Raw genomic sequence first — 21,066 nt, 5'->3', positions numbered from 1 at the left:
TGATCTGTCATTGCTGTAACAAGTTGTTCAAAGTAATCCTCTTCAATGTATAAATGTATATATGTATACGAGTAGCAAGACTAGCTGAAAAAGAACTGAGGTTTATGCTGACTGGGGATGGAAAGGATTGAAACCAGGGAACTGGGACTAAGCAGGTGGAATATGGAGCTGTGTGCCGGAGCACTAGGATGGTGACAAGGAAGGAACTGGGGAATACAGTGGAAACATGGCCAGGTGACTAAAGGAATGGACCAGATGTTGATTCTCATGCAGCTATGCAGACCTCACCAAGCCCTTTCTGCTGCAGCAGCTACACATTTTGTTCATCAAGCTAGTTTTACTTTGCCTTTTCTGTGCTACAGCCATATCTGTGGCTTCAGATGATACAGTCTTCCACCCTTCTCCACTATGCTGACCAGTGTTAGAGGTGGAAGCAATAGCCTACTCATGTGTGATCTCCATAGCTATTTATAAGGTTCAGGGAATTGCTATTCAGAACATTCAGGGAACTTGGGATGCACTTTAGGCTGCAGAACAAACCTGGTTACACATGGGTTGGCCCATTGATTCAACATCTGTATTCTATTTCTGTCCCAGCTCCTTGTCCCAGTTTTGGTTTCCCTAAGGAGTTTGCTTTTTGAAGACCCATTTTGAGATCATTATAAGGATAATCAACCTTTTGACTATGTTCTTGTTAAGTGAGCACCATCCAGGCTGTACTGACTAAGACAGAACGTTTTCGGGGAAAAAAACTCAATAACATCAAGAGATAAGATGATGGATATGAAAGAGACGACTGACCTAAATTACTGAGAAGCTTAATTCTGGCACTTCCTGATTAGGTTTTATTTGAGCATTTGATTCAGTGTTCTTTTTTTCCTAAGGGAGAATGTGTGTGTGCACATGCAATTTTGAGATTTGTTTTAATCTTGTTTTAGGGGAGTTAATAATAGCATTAATACAAGGTCAGGTGAGAATTTACTCATGTAATAGGAGTATTGAGGTGACTGTATGTTGCCAGGAGAGAGGTGGCTTGCTTTGTTTTGAAAGGTGAGAGCATTTGGAGTTAGCAACCTAATGGATATGTTTGCATGTGTTAGCTTGTAATTATATCATACGCTAATCTTTGATTATTTTTTTTATTTCAGATTTTGATGCATACCAAGGAGATGGTGCAAAAGGTAATGCTGAGCATTTTCATTAAACAACAACCCTTAAAGAGCACACCTGGTGACATTTTTTTATTCTAGGAGAACTGTAACCCAAACAGACCTGAAATCACTTCTTAGGATGCCTGGTTTGCAAATGTAATCCTTCCTAATGGATTATAGCTTTTTTCTTTTCCTAGCACAGATATGATCTGGCCTCTGCTTGAAGCCTATGCGCGACTGTTTCAAGCAAATTAGCAACAGTGCTAATTAGAGTTTACTCATAGACCTGTTACACCATGTGTTCTAGTGTTTTATTACGGTTTATTTTTTGGCATCCTTTAAACTCTGTCACAGGTTGGTTTTTTGACTATGTGGAGTTTAAAATGGACGTAGCCGTGCTGCAGTTTTTACAGCTGCATTGATTTTCCACCACTGAAGACATCAGATTTTCATTTTTTCAAGTTCATGTTATGTAATTGGATGCATCTGCCCATTTTTTTGGTGACATTTACTGTTTTTGACAGTTTTTCTTTTCACCTTTTTCCTTGCTATGCCTTTCACATGCACCTCAGGCTTTTTTATGTGCTTCAATTTGTCTAGAGTTTGCTCCATTATCCCAGAGCATTATGGCAGTCTGGCCGGTGTTTGAACACAGTCTTTTCCAAGCAGGGCATTTGAATTGTTACAAGGATCAGAATGAGAGGTGATATGAAGGGCAGAGAGGATTCAAGTAGGTGTTTGTGTTCATCTCCAGGTGTAATTGTTCAGTAGTTCAACCTGGGGATACAAAACCTGTGGGTCATAGTAGCTAGATCCTTGTCTAAAAGGAGTGCCTTGTTCACTGAAAGATCTGCTGGCCAGGGGAGGACTAACACAGGTAATTAGATTACAGCAGAAGAAAAAAGATGGGAGTGGGAAGATGGAAGTATGAAGCATAATCTGAAAAACTGTAAGAGCAGCAGGCTAATCTGGACAGGACTGTGGTATTCTCAGCTACTGTATCCACTAGCCAATACTTTCACTAGATTTGTTTGAAATAGACTATCTAATACGAGGTGTTTTGTTGGGTTTTTGGTTTGGTTTTGTTTTGTTTTGTTTTAATCCAGAATGACTTTTTTTGCAATAGTGTTCCAATGGCTACAAATGGGATAGGTTACCTGACTGCAGTATTATCTTTCAAGCACACTGGCTAAATGTCTTATCTGAATAGCCTGAATTTGTCCAGCAGTCTGAGTCTAAGTGATCTTCTTGTGTCCTAGAAGTCCAGAGTTATTTCTGATTAGAGTTCCTGTTCTTTCTCAAGATTAGACGTGTTCACTGACTTATTTTTCTAGCATTCGTTTAGGAAAATTTTAACTACTTATATTACGTACACATCTGAACAATGATTTTTTTTTTTTAAACATATCGGTGGTTTAAGTTCCATGATTCTCTTTAAATTCAAATATGTCATAATGAAATGTACAGACTTTTCAGTAAAAACTTACTTTACATTTTTCTGCTTTTTAGTATTTAAGAGTTAATATACGAACAATGATCTTTTTGAATCTTGAAAATGAGGCGGGACTTTAAAAAGATGGAATGGTTCTGTTTTGTTTTTCAAAGCAATTTGTTTCATTTAGATGAACCTTGAAGTGATTTATGGAGACACAGATTCCATTATGATAAACACTAACAGCACCAATTTGGATGAGGTCTTCAAGCTGGGGAACAAGGTAAGGAATTTTTTCTTTTTAAAGCTTTCCTGCGTGTCTATGTTGTAACATTGAGTGGAGGAGATAGTATTACGAGAAGACTCCATGGCATAAGCAGAGAACAGGCCATGAGGAAGAAGAACTTAACCATGTATGGAAACTATGGAGTGGTAAAAGCTGAGAGTGCCCTATCTTCAGGTGTAGCTACTCTGTGCATTTTTAAAAGTGATTAAATTAAAATGAAACATTTCCTTGTATAATGAGTTTTTTTATTAATCATAAGTTGCCAGGAGACTACCTGAATACTTGGTAAGCCAAAATGTAAGGTACAATTCCTCCGTATTAGTTCCAATTACAACGTGAACACAATTCTTATTTTAATGATTTTGTTTTGACGTGAGAGATTTCTATCAGTTTAGTTTTGTTTAGTTATGTAGCATGTATTACACTCTTATGTGCCATCACATTTCCAGTCGTAAAATAAAACATTAATTTCCAAGATATACTAGGTACGGAAGAGATGTGTTTGATTAGCAGTTGGCAGTTGACGATGTGAAAGTTTTGTGGCTCTCTGAAATTGTGGAAGAGAAGTGAGAAATGTTTCAGAACATTTTAAAGATATGAGAGTTGTTTTTGAAAGATGGAAGAAATTGTGATGAAAATGAGAGCTATGGAAGCTTTAAAAAAAACGAAGAAAACATAGAGGGTTTTTTTCAGTATAGTATTGAACAAAAGTGATGTAATTTTAAGGCAAGAGTGATTCTGGGGTTTTTTTAGAATATTTCTGCCTTCATGCTAAGTTGGTACTTTGAGAAGTAGATGCATCTCAGGAGCATGGAAAAAGGAATAATATCTTGATGTCATAACCAAGAAGCAGGAGGGCTGATGGCATGGAAGAAAGAAATCTCTCTTTTTTGTTTGCCATGTACAAGACTATATATAATTTCAAGTATATATACATTAGTGTGTAAGAAAGTTTAATCTTATTCTAGCTCCATGTGTGGTTTCATTCTGGTTTGGTTTTTGTCCCTGTACTTCCATTTGCTGGCTAAACATTATAGGGGAACAGTTAAATAATAATAATTTATATAAAGTCTGACAGGATCATCATCATAGGTTAAATACTACTGACTTTGATTCAGGTTTACTGAGAGAATAGGTAGGTTTTTGAACTTGTCACCTGCTTAATGATTCTTTTTAAGAGTCAAATCTTAGGCTTTTTTATCCCATGTACTTCTGTATTCTATATCAGTTGTTTTAAAAAAAATACAAAACAAAAAAAAACAAAACACAGACATGTTTTGATTAATGTTTTCATATTGTGTACTTAATTTTAAAAGTGAATAAACTTATGTCTGTAAATAAGCACACACTCAAACCTAGCATCACAACTGTGAAAGTTGTGGCTCTCAATATTCTTTCTGTGTAAAAAAGTGGTTTTTGTGTTTCTTGGTTCATGTATTTCTTTTTTGTTTGTTTATCCCTCAAGAAAGTGATAGTGACTTCTTTGCAAACACTTCTATCATTAGGTTTTCCTCATTTTGCAGAAATCATACAAACAATTTTCAGGATAGAGAATTGTATCTGTTAAGAGGAACACTCTAAGAAATGTCACTGTTCTACTGTGTAATAATTTCTTTCTCAAAATTTCATGTTCAGAGATGAGGTATATTTACATTGCATTCATGATACTTTTGCTTTAATGTAGACTGTTTGGAAGGCACACAGGTTCAATGCAAACAATTACTGTGAGAGCAGTTAGCTTATGTACCCCTGTTCTGATGTAAAGTGTGAATTTATAGGTTGTCTTCAGTGATGAAGCATTCCTCTGAGAGATTAAGTTTGTTTTTCGTTGGAGAAAATTCTGTCATCTTCTTTCAGAATTTTCCCATCTAATGCCTTGTCTCACAGGTTTCTGGTTGTGTTCACTCCTGCCCTTTACCCCCCATTATTTATATCCATGCCTCTTTTAGTCATTACTCAGCAGAATTTTGTACATTTCTCATTTTCTGTACATCCTTGTGAATTGGATTTGCCAGTACATTCAATACTGCGCTGTTGCTGGTTTTTAAGCACTTGATTATTATAATGTAAAAAAAAAAATGAAAAGACTTTAAAAAAGAGCAGAAAAATGTTCAGAGAAATTGACTGTTTTGCTTTAATGAACAAAATATGAATCTCTTGGCAAAATGGTTTTGCCTCATGATGTCCTTCATAATTTATAAATATACAAGGGATATAAAACTCTAAGGATAGACACAGATTATTAAAAGTTTTGATAGATCCTGCAGTAGGAAAAATGGAGAGCTAAGTGAGAAAAATTAAATATACACAGATACATACACAGGGAGAATTTGCAAGGAAGATTTTGGTTGAAACTGGTAATGTGGGCCCAAAGCTAGGTAGAAAACCAACGAGATTGTGCTGAAAGTACTGTTCCTGTCTTAGTGAGGGTATGCGTTACGTGGCAAAAGAACTGATTTAAAACTTTATATAAACTTCAGTGAGGCATGAGAAAAGGATAGTTGGTGGTCTCTGACAAGAGAACTGGAAATAATGGAGGAGTAAGAGTGGATAGGGAGATACTGAAAACCAAGAGGGAAAGAAAGTTGTAGAGGAAAGAAAATTAAGAGTAGAACATGTGAAGACAGAACAGGACATCTGAGGAGTGATATACAGATATTCTGTTGAAGAAAGAAAAATGCAAGTGGGGAACTTTTAGCCAAGACAGTAGGTGGGTGAATGTGTACTGAAACCAAAGTTTGTTGTTGAAGGTACATGCTGATTTGAGATGTTGCATTTCTGTGTTCTTGGAACAGGGTAAGAGATGTGGAGCAACTTGATATTTGGTACTATATTAAGACAACACATCAAGTGCAATTTCAAGCTTTTGTATGTGGATAAGACATAGTCTGTGTGTAGAAAAATGACACCTTTTCCTCTCAAAGAAATCAGGCTACAGAAAATGTAGACATACTGTGGGGAAGGGTATAAATAAACATTTACCCATTTGTGCATGTTTTCTCTGAACATACACGCACAGAGCTCTGGTCTGCAGTCATAGTTCTCCCTCCCCTCCCTGGTTTGGCGGAGAGGGGACAGGGGGGAAGAAAAAAAGTGTGCCTTTACAAGCCACCTTTTTTATAAAGCAATTTCCATATTCTGTCTAAGTGACTGTCTCTTATCTTTTTCTAGTAAGTGGATCCCTACTCTGAAATCCATTGTTTGATTAATTTATGTGAGAGGCTAGACGGAGTAGCTGCCCTAGTAAAACGGGCTGGAGTCAGTTATCTGCAAGGTCACATTCAGTCCCATGCTTCTCTGCTCTGCTTAATTTTGTTAGGGAGTTAGATATACCAAGCTGTAAATCCTGAAGAAGCCAATAGGTGAAGCTTAATTTTAATAGTAGCTCATAGTTACTACTGTGTACTTAATTTCACAACTAATGGTATCTGATGAGTCTTTAAAATATGTATGCAAACACACTGTGTAATGTTACTTGTTTTAAAACTTAAGAATGATGCATTTCTAGATGGAAGTTAAGTTTGTCCACAGTTATTAAGGTGTTGCATTTGGTTTTAATGTTGGTGTGTTCACAGATCAAAAGTGAAGTGAACAAGCTCTATAAATTGTTGGAAATTGATATTGATGGAGTGTTTAAGTCCTTGCTACTGTTAAAGAAGAAGAAATATGCTGCCCTGACTGTGGAACCAACAGGAGATGGGAAATATGTAACTAAACAAGAACTGAAAGGATTGGATATAGTCCGAAGAGACTGGTGTGATCTTGCAAAAGAAACTGGAAAGTGAGTTTCTTTGTGACGTTGTCCTCTATGCTCTGTTTTGAACAGTACATGCTTCATACATGTTTGATATCGCGTGGCTGTTTCCTGAACAGTGCAGATTGGTGACTAACATCAGTGTTAGGGCATCTTAACTGGTTTTTGTAGGAGATGGTGACAATATTACATTTTAGCATTGGTAACAGGTTATACTTGTGCAAGTCCAAATGTCTCTAATTTCACTATCTGTTCTTGCATCTTCTGTGGAAGCTGTACATTTGAGTTGCTGCAATTTTGTATATGCAGTTTAACAAACCGAAGCTGAAATCTTGTGAAAGTTGTAGGCGCTATCAGCATTTGGAGTCATAGTTTTTAGGTCAGATTGTTTTTCAAAGATGTTTAAAGCAGCTGGTGGCCAGTTCTTTCAGCATCCTCTAATAAAGCTGGAAGTGCACTGGGTGCAGCCTGAGGAGATGATCCCTTCCCCAAAGACTGTTTCTCTTCCATTTTTCAAATGAGAGTCTTCTGATACTTCATTATGATGGATATTGGATTGATGATATATTAATTGTCATTGCACAGGGCATTTTTGTACTGAAATTCAATAGAGATAATACATTTAGCCCTGTAGAAAGGAAACGGGAGTGGGTGGAGAGGTGGTCATCCGGGGGCTGACTCAACTTCTATTGCGTACTGCCTCTTGAAAACTTAATATTGTGGTCCAATGTATCCAAAAATGAATACTTTTTTACATCTGTAAAAATACACCACATGCTTACTGTTCTTAAGACTTGCATTTTCTAAGAAAAGATGCATCATAATAGAAGCAAATTTTTCCAAGTTAGGAATGTATTAGTAATTAAAGCTATACAAATGTTTGAGAGTGTTCTTTAGTGACTAACTCTTCTGCAGCTGGCAGATCTTCCAACCACATTTCACAGAAATAAGCAAGACTTTGCTTACTTGATGTGTTCTCTTCTCCCCCATCTTAAGATACCTGCTATGGAATAATAAATGGCAAAATGAAATCGGAGCAGAAAATAGAAACCAGTTGCACTCAACAATTCCAAATCACTGTTTAACATTAGAACTATTTACAATAATTTGCTTTTAGTAAAATAAGTAAATAAATAAAACACAACATGAAATATCCTGGCAAATTTCTATAGATTTTTGCATCAGACTTCATCCTCAGGCTCTTTAATTTCTAGAAGTAACCCAGGGGAAGAGAGGATTGTGTTTATTGTAATGGCTTTGCTTTGCGTATCTTAAGCTTTTCTTCATTTCTGGACTGTTTTTACAGCTATATAATTGGTCAGATTCTTTCTGATCAGCCCCGAGACATAATCGTGGAAAATATTCAAAGGCGGCTTATAGAAATTGGAGAAAATGTGATCAATGGCCAGATCCCAGTAAATCAGTTTGAAATAAACAAGGTAAATGAAGCCTCAGCTCTTTTCTGTCCCAGAAAAACTTCGCTGTTCCTGGATATATTGACTGCTGATAAAAAAAATCTTTTTAATCCTTATGGTGTTGTGAAATATCAGGAGTGTTATTAGATACTGAATAGCATGGAACATACTGCAAAGATCCTACAATATGGGAAAAAATACCTTGTGGAACTGGAGGCCAGTCTTGCTTCCTCAGAATAACAACTTTGTGTCTTGTCCCGTCCTGCTGTCTTCCCCACTGATTCTGCTCTTTGAGAATGACATGATAGCTCAAGCTTTCAGAAGTTTTCTCCTAAGTTGATATTTTATATTTCAGGTTTAAAATATGTAAACTGAAGATTGCAATGGAAAAGAATCAAATGTTCTATTTTCTAGAAAACAGATATAAAAGCATACTATTGTTATTTTATTTCCCTTCAAAGCTCCATAGAAGAAAGCTAATAGTCATTTTGAGATCTCATTCAAGACTTTCCTGCAGCAAGAAGTAAAATACTCTGCTTTATCTACAGGAGTTTTAGCAAACAGAATTGTGGTTTTTGTTTATTTTTATGAACCCTCACTGAAACTTGTGTTTTTAACTTCAAAAACTCCCACCACTCCCCTGCTGCTAGGGGTGTGTGTCAGTAATGAATTGGATATTACATGCCCCTCTCATGCTTCTCATAGAAGAGTTTTCCCAAATTTGCTCCATCCAAAGTCTCTTTTGCCAGCCAGACATCTGTCTGCACTGTAAGACTGGTTAATCGATCAGTTAAGAAACGTGTTCAGGTTGTCATATGAGTCTCATCGTACCTATGAGTCTCAATATGAGGAAAAACTTCTTTACTTTGAGGGTGACAGAGCACTGGAACAGACTGCCCAGGGAGGTTGTGGCGTCTCCTTCTCTGGAGATATTCAAAACCCGCCTGGACGTCACCCTGTGTGACCCTGCTGTAGGTGAACCTGCTTTGGCAGGGGGTTGGACCAGATGATCTCCAGAGGTCCCTTCCAACCCCAACCATTCTGTGATTCTGTGAGTGTTAGAGAAATCAGTGATTTTTATGGTTGACTTAAAAAAAAATGTTCTGATTGCAAATATTCGAAGCGTACTTAGTATCCCATTAAAAGATACATACGGAATAATTTTCACTTTAAATACTGAATGTTCCTCTGTTTTACTACTTTGGAAAAAATTAAATAATGTATTCCACTATTAAGTCAGATGTATAAGTTGCTTCTAAGAATTGGGATGATGGTAGATATTTAAACGTAGCATTTTATTTTGTGTGAAGGAAAGACTCATTGTGCAATCTCAGTAGTATGAGATACATGGAAATATTTAAATCCAGTTGTATCTTCTTGCTACAGAGCTTGTTAAATACACGTAACTACTTGATATTCAGATTCACTTTATGACCTGAAGTGGTACAGGGGTAAGAGGGTAATCTCTGACTGTATTTTTGTATTTTGTGTAATGTTTTCATCATCGATCTAGTTTCATTTTAAAACAATTGCATTATATTTGTAACTATTTTGAACTGTTGTGCTTTTATGCAATGCATTTTTCAGACAGTAATTGTAAAAGCATCCTCTCATTTTATTAATAATAACATTTTTGAAGTATGAAGGACTGGTACCTAGACCTTAATGTCTGGAAAATACCTTTATTATAATTTTTTCATTTTATTTTTCGCATTGCAGATGTACTTGTGAATAGTAGATGGATGAAGATAGCTACCATGTAATCTTGTCTTTTAAAGTTCTGAGTTGTCCATCACTGAAGTAAAATACTTTTCTCGTAGTTATGTTTCTGTTTTCTCCTTTGATCTCTTAGGCATTGACAAAAGATCCACAGGATTATCCTGACAAAAAAAGCTTGCCACATGTGCATGTTGCCATGTGGATAAACTCTCAAGGAGGCCGAAAGGTGAAGGCAGGAGACACAGTGTCATACATCATTTGTCAGGTAAAAATGTCATTCTTTATAGCTAAATACTAGGCATTGTTTTGAGAGATGGCAAAGAAAACCAACTCAACTCCTGGAAAAAAGGTTTTGGCATTTCTTTGTAATGAGATTATGTTACAGTTTAAAATAGTCAGTTTTCTATACTAAATTTAGTTTTATAGAGCCAGAAAGAACCATTGTGATCAGCTCAGCTCATCTGACTATTTCCATATAGTGGCTGATAAAATTTCCCTGATTTAATTTCTGTTTGGAACTAGAACTTATTTTTAAGGAAAATATCCAGTCTTCGTTTTAAGGAGAAGAAAATTCTGGTGGTGAAGAACCTGTCATTCTTGGAAAACTAATTGGCGGTGGTGGTTAAATAGTGTAATTGTTATTTCCAGTCTCAACCTGTGTCTTTTCAATTCGTAGTCATTGGATCTGGCAGTACCTCTGTTGGATGGAATTTCAGAAACTTTGTTTTCAGGTGTTTATCCTGTAAATGCTTATCATCATCTCACAAATATATACTCCACTTCGGATTTGCTATTAAAAAAAAATATAGGTTGGATTAGATGGACTGAGGGATCTCTTATGGCAAACTGATGGACTCGGCAATGTGACTTCTACAGTGGACCAGTATTTCGGATCCTTCATCGTTAAAAACTGAAAGATACTGGCTTTTATTTAATTGAGAGTTCTTAGCCGGGTGTGACAAAGCTGCCAAGACTTATGAGAGCTAGGCCATGGATACGGCTGAGCAATGGCACAATACAAGAGAAGAACGTACTTGTTGAAAGAAGGGAGCTGAAGGAATTGCATTGTAATTATTTTTGCAAAGCAGCTGGATGAGCTGAATAGTCCTAAATTAATTTTGTTCTGAATACTAAGTTGTCTGAAAGGAGTAGGAGGGACCAATGGCTTGCAGACTGTCTTTATTAGTGATGGTTTTTCAGTCCATGGTTGCTGACCCTATTGAAGCCACTAGCTTGTCTTAACTGAAAAATGAAGGTGTCATACATTAATGCATTAGTTTTATTTTGCTGTAAAAAAGGAAAAAAGAGACTGTACTTAGCAAAAAATAAACTGTGATACTCCCCCCCCACCCCACCATCCCCATTAAGGTTTACTTTTATTACTGAATGCTTGCCAAAACAGTACTTTTAATTTCTGCTCTAAGATTTTTGACACACATTAAAAATAAAATTCCCTAGTGTAGTTGTGGACTGGCAATATGATTCTACAGGCTGAATGAGTTAGTTTTTCAGAAGAGTGCCATCTTCTTAAGAGTTGATACTTAATTCCTCCATGAATACTGTTTTCAATTTAATTATTACCTTCCCAGATTGATTTATTTTCTCCTTATCTTCCTCTTTCAAGTTGGAGAAGAATGTAATGTATACTCTAACCCCTGAGTGGTGTTTATCTCTTGGCTTGAGATGTCACCATGTGTTCTTTCAGTATTTCCGAATATTTCAGAATTTGCTCTTTCAAATCAATACTATTGCCTCTGTCATTTATTTGCATGGCAATGAACGATGGTCCATTGTCTGACCTTTCATTCTATTTGTTTCTTTATAGAATTGAAGAATATAAGTTTCCTAGCAAAACAGATACAGTTTTGCTATACAGGACTTAGAATTTGCTTGTTGTGCAAAATGATAATGGTAGTTTTGTACAAAGTGAATCCAAAATGCATGCCCTCTGCGTATTTTTAACTGGGCTGATGGTTACAATGTGTTTTCATTGTGCATTTCAGAATTGACAGATGGGACTGTTTACTCTCTCTGCTCTTACTGATTTGCACGTGTAGGCTGCAATAATACAAGCTGGATTTACATTCTTGAACTTGCTAGTTGATGCCAGCATCAGCAATGCAATTTTTTTTACTACTGCTGGATTTGTATTGGATGCATAATAAATCAACCAAAAGAGAGTGATTGTGTAACAATTTTGCATTAAAATAATGCATATTTCAAGCTTGATCCTTTGCATAGACTGAATGTGGATTTTACTTTTTTTCACACTTCGTTTCATATGTGTCTCCTGTCTTAGGATGGATCAGATCTCAGTGCCAGCCAGCGAGCATATGCTCCAGAACAGTTGCAAAAGCAAGACAGTCTTACTATTGATACTCAGTACTACCTGTCACAGCAAATACATCCAGTAGTTGCTAGAATATGTGAGCCCATAGAGGGAATTGATTCTGTTCTTATTGCAACATGGTTAGGTAAGTATTCTAAATTCGGTTTATTTAAAGAATTACAAGAGACAAAGTGAGAAGTTTTAATGTATGTTTCTTAACAGAAATGCTTCCCAAAATCAGTCTTTTTACAATGAACAATAGCTTGTATTACACAGTTTATAGAAAGCAGCTTGGATTGTAAATGTATTTCTGTGACTTTTGCAGAATACTGTGTTTCAGAAGGTGCTCGTTAACATGAACTTAGTCTTATAATCCTTGTTCAAAGTTGCAAAAATTTACTGTTCATAAATGACAGTACTATTGCATGTCTTTGAGAATTTCTTTAATTACTAACGTTCTGAAGTGTGCATCCAGAACTAGCATTTTTCCAGGGAGAAACCCTAGCATCTCTAGCATCTTCCCAGGGAGAAACCAGTCATAGTTATAATTAAAGGATACAAGTTTTTAGTAGCGTGTAAGTGAAGACTGTTGTTTGCTAGAACTGACCTAGTGGATAATAGAAACATAAAACCTTAGTAACAGTCTGTGTTTCTCCATATGGAGCAGGCAAGTGGCCAAAAAAAAAAAGTGCTATAAAAATGTGACTAATGCTAGTGACCCACAGAATCACCAGATTTTATTCAAATGAGCAATAGGGAATTGCTCTTATTAGAGTTGTTTTTCCTCTTGAGAGGATGTCAAAGGAATTTGAATTAGAGATTTTTCTGCCCAACTCTTGATTGCCTCTGTCTTCTCCATTCCCGAGCCTTCTTACCTAGAAAGAAGTATAGGTGTTGAAAAATTTTTAACAGTTCTATCAGGTCTCTTTCCATGAAAATACAATGTGTGCGTAATCCTTGTCGTGTTGTTTCCTCCCTAAAAGTGATTCACCAACAGACATGATTGATCTCCTTGACAAACAGAATTTTTGTGATCTGTATCCCACAACTAGATCATTATTTTTAAAACTGTTACTCCAGGACACAGAAAAAGCTGTTAATCTTGCTGGCTACTGAGTTCCTGACAAGACTGTCCTCTCCCACAGGAAGACTTTTTTAGTGTTGCACTGCATCGGTTTAATAATCTTCTGTTTGATGCTATGCTCATGTCTACAGGAAGTTCAGACCTGCAGAAATGATTGTGTTCAGAATTTTGGAACACTCAAAGGACGAGTTAGTCCTCAGCATTTTGCATTTAGGTAATTGCCAAGATCCAGGATTTGGTCACTTAAAACTGACTGGCAGTGTGTTGCCTGTCAGGACTGTTCACCTGGGACACTACATCTCTGTAGCTTCGTTCCTAACAGCGGGTTCTGCTCATGGTGAGCTTGCAGTTTGCACTTACAATGTGTGCAAGTTCCTGTCTTGTTGCTTCTCAAGAAGGGTGATAGCCATGAGAGATCTTCATTAAAAAAAAGAGGGACAGGACTTCTGCTTTCTCTGGGAGCATGAGCAGGGTAGCTACATACCCTGTGTGGCTGCAAGGGCACTTCTTGAAGGCATTCGATGTTCCAATGTGTCCTCAACAGCTCTGGTGCTTTGAGGAGGTGTCAGCCCTACTTCACACATGCAGGCTGACCATACAAATCATTCTGTTTACGTGGCAGAGCATTGGTATACAGCTTTCCCTTGATGTCAGAGTGGACTATGTGGTATGCCTGACTGAAAAGGTCAAGCACTCTTGGTTAGGTTGAAGCGGTTTAAAATAGGTGGTAAACTTTTATTTCATTTAGATAAAATACAGGAAATATTTCTGAAGTGAATTTATTTTATTTGGCAAAGATTGTTAGTCTTGTAGAGTTAGGCTCAAATTCAGAGTTATTCCTTATTCACAACAGGTCGAATTTTCAGAAAAGACTGGCTCCCTTCAGGCACCTAAATTAAGTGCCCAGATCTTAAGAACTGTGTGCCACTTGATAGCACCTACTGTTTGCAAATGCCTATGCTGCTTTTTGCGCTATAGTATGTTCAAGATGAAAATTTCTTTTATGGTCTATAATAGCATCATGCAGCTGAGAGTTTATTAATAGTCCACAATTGTTAGTCTGAAAACCTGTATGTATCTATTACAATCTTAGGTCTGAAATGTGTTCAGCTTGACCTTGCTATGCTGTAAAAATGTTATCTCTTTCTCCAGCTTTGTTTTTGTGGGAGAGCTTAAATTGAGCTTGGGGGTAAAGTCACGTCATTTTCAAAACTTCTGCTCTACTTAGGTCTTTATATACAGCACTTGATCCAGAGTCATACATAAATCATTGCAAGCTGAAGTTAGCTTACAGCTTTTTTCTAACAGTACTGGAGGGATAGTCAAGTGCTTTTGTTTCAAAGAAATTTAAAATAGTTTTAAGTGTACAAGGTGCTTGAGCCCAGGTTGCTAAAACAAGCAAACATGAAAACTCTTCACTGTTCTCTGTTGGCAAGTTGGGCTTTTTTGCTTAGTATTCTCATCATGTTACACGTCCAAATTGCCATCGTTTTTCCTGTCTTGTTGCAAAAGAGCATATTTTTCTGTTCTGAAGAAGAAAGCTGGTGTCTAGAAATCCAAGTGTCATATCTGTGGACCAAAACTTGGTTGCATTCTCATTGTGTGTGTCTTCCTTCACCTGATCTGATTTATTGTGTTACGTAGGGTATGTGTCTGTATAGGGAGAATGGTTGTAGAAAAGAGATCTCCGTTTCATGTTTAATAGAATCTCTTTATAAGGTGATTGTTTCATTGACATGTCACCGTGTTAGTCCAAGTAGGTAAAATTGAGCTCTGCTTAGGGAAGCTTGGCTCATATCAAAATGATGAAAAGTTCTTTGTTCTGTCTATGCTCAAAGCAAGTTATTTTAAGCTAATTTAGATGCTGAAGAACAAAAGCAAACAAGCACACCTAAAAATTGCAGAGAACTCCTTAAATATCTCATTTATTCACTATGGAATCAAGCTGAAAATTGCCTTTTGTTTTCGGACATTGTAGGAGGTCTGCCTCACCTTTGAGAGATAGAAATTCATTGTTCCTAAAAATGAGAACCTCATGGGCATACTCCTGCATTCACTCTCTTTCTCTTGAAGTTCTCGAGGAAAAGCAGTGACAAGATGAGGATTGTCAGGGTTGCTGAAACTAAGTGTGCAATCTGATCAGTAATATCATTCAATAAATCTCATCTTAAATGTTTGGAGACCTTATTTACATCACCCTGAAGATACCTATAGCTTTTAAACAAAAAGAACTGTATTGGCAGAACAGTTCTCTTAAAATATTTAAAGAAACATTTTTCTTGTTGATATATAAATACTGCTCCTTGTCTCAAAGAAAAATCACGTCTTATTTCTGTGTTGTCAAAAGTATCTAAACATGATGGAAGCAGAGTCATTTAACCATGGGATTTTTGTAGCCATTACTGCTTAACATCAGTTTCTCTAAATTACAGAAGTTGCTGACTGCTGTCCTAGACTGTGTCATGGTCTTCTGAAAGAGATGTGTGTTGCTGCCTTACAGGTGGATGTGCACATTGGTGCTCTGCAGGTTGCTTGGCATTTGGGCATTTCTTAGGAAGGCTGTTAAATTTTACGGAGTCATTACTGGGTCCTGATGAGGCTTGTCATTAAGAGTACTTTCCCATGCCGGTTCCTCCTTCCACGCAGTGTCTGCATGTTAGCTGGTCCTTGTAAGGAAACCCACCGCCACCTTAAAGATATTAAGGGTTTTTTTTTTTTCTTCTTCCTAGAGCGTCATTTAATAGGTGCCTTTAATATAGTATTTAGTGGCTATCCAGACTGATGGTCCTGACAGAAACCAGGACAGTTGCGCTCTCCTTGTGGCACGCAGGACTTATGTCAGGTTCTGTCTGGTTTTGTTGGTTTTCTTACATTAGAGAGTGAAGTGAGAGGAGAATGATGGAAATGAAAGTACTGATGAAACTCCATGACAGTACAGTAGTAAACCCCAAAGTGTAGGAATGCTGCTGTTTGTGGGCTAGCAAGAGGCCGTTCTGAGGACCCCACGCAGAAGGCACACTAGCTGTGCAGCGCAGGAGGATCTCTTGGAGAAAAACAAAAAAGCGTTCGTTTCCGAAGGGCAGCGGCCTTGGCCGCCCGGGGTTAGATTCAGAGGGCGGGCGGGCTTCCCCGCTCCCTGCCCGGGCCGGGCGCAGGCCCGCCCGCGTCGCCCCGACTGAACTGCGCGGCCGCAGCCTCGAGGTGGCAGCACCGGCTGCCGTTTCCCCGCCTCTCGCAAAATGTCTAACGGGCAAAGGTGCAGGCGGGGAAACTTTCTGTGCTTCCCCACCGACCTGCGGCTGACATGCGAAACGCAGGGAGCAGCCCTGGGGCTTTGTTCGGCGTCCCGCCGGCGGCTGAGTCCCGCTGCGTGCGGCACCTCTGTTCCCCGGGGAGCCCGCGGGCACGGGGAGAGGGGGGTGCGTGGAAAGACGCCTCAAAACGACCCGCAGAAATGTTGTTTTAAAAATACTGCCATTAGTAAAATTTAACAGACCTTTTTGCAGCTTCTCCAGTGATCTCTTTTGCTTGCTAGTTAGTAAATGTTATAATAATTATATAAAATAATTCAGGAACAAGTCCTGGAACTTTCTTTCATTACTTACTTTTGTCACACTACGTTCATCAGCGTATTTTTAATGTTACGTTTCTTTGCCCTGCATGGACGCTTGTAGTTTTGGTGAGGTTGGAAACCTTACCTGTGTTGCAAGTAATTTAATGGTAGCCCTGAAGATTTTCATGTCAGAGTAAGCCAAAGTCCCTTTGATTTTTCTTGATGTCATGGGAAAAAAGAAGAGTTCAAAGAAGTTCACTGATTAGTCTCGTCTTATTAATTTAAAAATTACTAAAACCAGATTTCCCTCCCCCCCCTCCCCCCCCCCCCCATCAGATATTCCCTGTTTTATTTACCATGTAGAGTAATATGACCAGTGTGTCCTGGTCCGAGAGGATACCAGTTAGTGTGCTGAAATGGATTAATTGAACCAACAAACTATTCCTGAAAGGAGATAATAGATAAAATAGGTCCCAATTCCACAAGATAATTAAGGTAGGCATGTTCTTTAAAAGCCTGATTTGTAGTCCCTTTGATTTCACTGGGGCTGTTTGCACACCAAAAGTTAGATGTACGCTTGAATCATCACAATATTTTTCCTGTTGTTTTCTCCAGCCAAAACAGCTAAGAAAGTTCAGATAGGTGTGATTTAAATTCTCCCAATGAATAACTTTTTCTGTTAAATTATTACTAAATGCCCAGATGCTTATTTACTCTCACTGGTTTTGACTGAATATTGGAAAACTGCAGTTGTCTGAAGACCAGAATTTATCTTCTTTTTATCTTTTATTTAGTGAACTATTTTGCTCTATATTTGACTTTTGGGAAGCAACTGAAGATAGATTTCTAGCTGAACTTTAATGACATCTGTATGGGAAAGTTGCAACGATCTCTTTTCATTTCCGCTTCTGAACTCAGAATAAACTGAGAATTTTTGTTTGTATTCACCATTACTATCTTAAATCCAACCAACTGCATACTTAGTTGATTTTTTGCAAAATCTTAATTTTAAACTCGAGTCCCTTTTCTAAACCTTTTTGTCTACTACCTGAGTGTTGCAGAACATACTCTTTGTTTTCTAAAACAGCAAATATATTACCAATCCTTTAAAAAAAAAAACAGGAAAAAAAAACCCCAAACCAAAGTCTTTTTTGGGGGGGTACCATATGTGTTAGAGTGTAAAATTAGCTATTAGCAATGTTTTTTGCTTTGTTTGCTCTTCCTTTTAATGAATAGTAGAGAACCGTATTAAAAGTTTTAAGAACCTCTTGGAGGTGAATTGTTACCCTTATGCATTGACATTTGTTTCTTTTGGTAAAATTAAGTTTTAGTGAAACCCCTGTTCTATCAAGAAGCAAATAAACTTATTTGGCAATGGAATTTTCCTTGTCCCTGAATTTGTTTTATGATTGCAAAATAGAAATACAGAATACTGATAATAGTCACACATCTCAAATCTTTTATGTAAAGGCAATCTACATCTGCTTGTGTAACACAACTATTTTTATGTGCAGTAATAGTTGTCTAGTTTAACTGAATATTGTTCCCAAACATTTTCTTTAAGTCTCCCGGTACTGTATAGTAAGGTTAAGAAGAACTGGAATATTTAGCTTCACTTTCTATTTGTAATCTTTCTTGCTCTTTCTATAGTAATTATTACATTTGTTATTGAAATTTACACAAGATATGGGATAATACATGGTAATGTGTTGGTTGGCTTAATTAGTCCTTGTTAAAAATATTTTTTAAACTGCTTTTCTTTGATCTTTTCTTCCTGACAATAAGGTAAGCCATAGGTGTCTAACATTTTTTTCTACATACTCATTCAATTAATTTTTTTTTTCTAGCATGTGCTATTTGCTAGAGTTTACAAAAAAACCTGTAAATGGGATACATGGGCTTTTAAAAGGTTGCACGTGACAAAGGATGACAAAACCCATGTATTTTTATTAAGTTTACTTTGGCAGTCTTATTCCTAGGGCAGTGAACTTCATGCTTGCTTGCTTATTTACTTATTTGTGGTTGAATCAGTATTTTTAGGATCTCTTCTGTGTATTTATTTGTTTAAAATCTTGAGTTCTGGCAATCAAAAGTAAAGCATTTTGTCTCCAGCACTGCCGTTTTAAATGCTGCTGCTGAATTTTAACCACTGCATTAGATTGAAACCTACATGCTGTTAACCACTGAGCCAAAATGAAATCGACCACTGCATTGAAATCAGAGTTGGCAGTTGTATACGGACTTGAAGGAGTTTGTAATAGCAGTGCACCCGCGTTTCTTTAATGGGGTTTTTATTCTCTGTTTTCAGTTTTAATGGTGCCATTTTGATTTAAAGACTGTTTCTTAATAACGATGCACATTTTTATTGAAATATTTTCAATGTAACTTAAGAAGAAAATAACAATAAAGCCATCCGTTAGGAGTGGTTTCCTCAGAAACAAAATGTTCTGTTGCATGATAATGCAGTGTGCTTGTTTTATTTATAAAGCAATCTTGCGTAAGAGGATAAGTAAGAAGATTTCTTCGTGTTTCGTGAACCTTTATTCGTGGTTAAAAATTGTAAAATATATTTATGTTTTATAGAGGAGGTTTTGCTAAGGAGAGATTTTCAGCTTCTGAATTTACATTTTGTAACTTTCTTTTGAAACTGCTTCACCAAGCATATGAAAAATGAGCCTACTTGTATGGCTGACCTCTTAGTCTTTTGAAATTTTTGTTTCTTATTAATAGGACTGGATCCCTCCCAATTCAGAGTCCATCACCATTACCGTAAAGATGAGGAGAATGATGCCTTGGTTGGTGGTCCAGCTCAGCTTACTGATGAGGAGAAATATAGGGATTGTGAAAGATTTAAGTTTTGCTGCCTCAAATGCGGAACAGAAAACATTTATGACAATGTCTTTGATGGTTCGGTTAGTTTTTTTTCTGTTTCTTTTCTGTTCATTGGTGAGGAAGAAAAATACTTGTAGAGAGAACAGCTTTTCAGATAGGATTCATATGATGTAGGAGAAGATACCATATTGTTTGAGTCTGCTATTTTTATCTCTGGAACAGAAATTTGCTGATAGGACAGTGCTGAAATATTTTTCGCATTTTTGCATTTCAGCTGTGTCATGTAGCAGAACGTGTGCGATTATCTGGCTTCATTAATCTGTTTGCCCACAGTCGTGAATGATTGTTACTGTAACTTTTTAAGGAATCCTTATCTTAACACCGTAGTAACTTCCAGTTCTCTATTTAATCAAACTTTCATATAGCAATAGCAATTTCTTATCCTAAATCATATTAATTGGAACAAAGTGGTTTTGAAACTTGTGTTTATCTTGCTACATCCCACTTCCCTTCTTGACAGTAAGGTTTTTCTGTGTTATCTTTCCTTCTGTCTTTGTGTGTTGAACATAAAAAGTCATAGGGGTACATTCTTGTTGAGAAGTTCTGCCAAAAAATGTATCTCTGACCTTGGATCACAACTTGAAATAGGGCCAAGTATTTAACTCTGCAGCAATGTTATGCATGTATTAGTCATTGGCAAATTAGCGAGCTTCAGAGTAGTGAAAACCTTGAAACTGAAAGCAAATAAATCTTTTATCTAAATTAAAAGTAATTATTTTAAGTTAATTTGGACAAACAGCAGATGTTTTGCATTTTTTTGAATCAAAATAAAGCAGTCTTTGGAAACAAGTAAGAGGAAAAGACACACAAATCGAGTGATATTTTGTGAATCCTTGACTTTTGTTCATTACAGCTGTAAATAACATAGTTAATTGCATGTAGGCTTGACAACTTGCAGATGGGCTAACTGGGGAGAAGTGGATGTCAAAACCCCGCCAGACAACAAAAGAATCCCCTAAATGAAACCAACCCCCCACCTCTCTTCCACCTGGAATTATTTAGTGTTGTGAGTGGGGGTTTAGCCAAGACGGCCTACAAAAGCTAAGTCTTACCTGGAAATAAAATTTTCTAAAAGTTGTATAACTGTCCAACCTACCAGGTTGTTCTTATCTGAATGAGAATTCTACCAACTTAATTTCAGCTGTTTGCACATCACTTCCAGGTTCTGAAATTTTAATGTCAGATGTTCAAAAGGTTTTGAAAGTAAGGGGCATGATATGGTGTAAAACTGTAAGAGCGATTCTTTGCACTTGGAGAAAATAAAAGATGATCATGTCATTCTTGTTTAACAAGGTTTGTCTCTACAGCCCTGTTGGTAAATGGTATCTATAAGGTTGATGGCAATGTTCTGATCGGTGGGCTTGGGCAGAACTTTGGTGTCCCTGATAAAACAACAAACCTGTGTGGATTTTTTTTACTCAGCATCATTTTTGGAATTATTAACTTTGTAG

General features: G+C 37.1%; 1 protein-coding gene across 1 annotated transcript in view; it reads left to right on the top strand.

Moving 5' to 3' along the window:
• The window catches only part of POLA1 (DNA polymerase alpha 1, catalytic subunit), a 216,212-nt gene that overhangs the window by 76,428 nt on the left and 118,718 nt on the right, over positions 1-21,066 (top strand). The window contains exons 27-33 of the mRNA XM_068420791.1: positions 1,149-1,181; positions 2,774-2,866; positions 6,445-6,650; positions 7,930-8,062; positions 9,891-10,022; positions 12,057-12,231; positions 19,454-19,635. Of these exons, the coding sequence (XP_068276892.1) occupies positions 1,149-1,181; positions 2,774-2,866; positions 6,445-6,650; positions 7,930-8,062; positions 9,891-10,022; positions 12,057-12,231; positions 19,454-19,635 (954 nt within the window). The remainder of the gene's footprint in view (positions 1-1,148; positions 1,182-2,773; positions 2,867-6,444; positions 6,651-7,929; positions 8,063-9,890; positions 10,023-12,056; positions 12,232-19,453; positions 19,636-21,066) is intronic.

This window comes from Nyctibius grandis, chromosome 2 (assembly GCF_013368605.1).
Source record: "Nyctibius grandis isolate bNycGra1 chromosome 2, bNycGra1.pri, whole genome shotgun sequence".
NCBI lineage: Eukaryota > Metazoa > Chordata > Aves > Nyctibiiformes > Nyctibiidae > Nyctibius > Nyctibius grandis.
The sequence above is the reverse complement of the archived record's forward strand: the minus strand, read 5'-3'. Positions and strand labels throughout refer to the sequence as shown.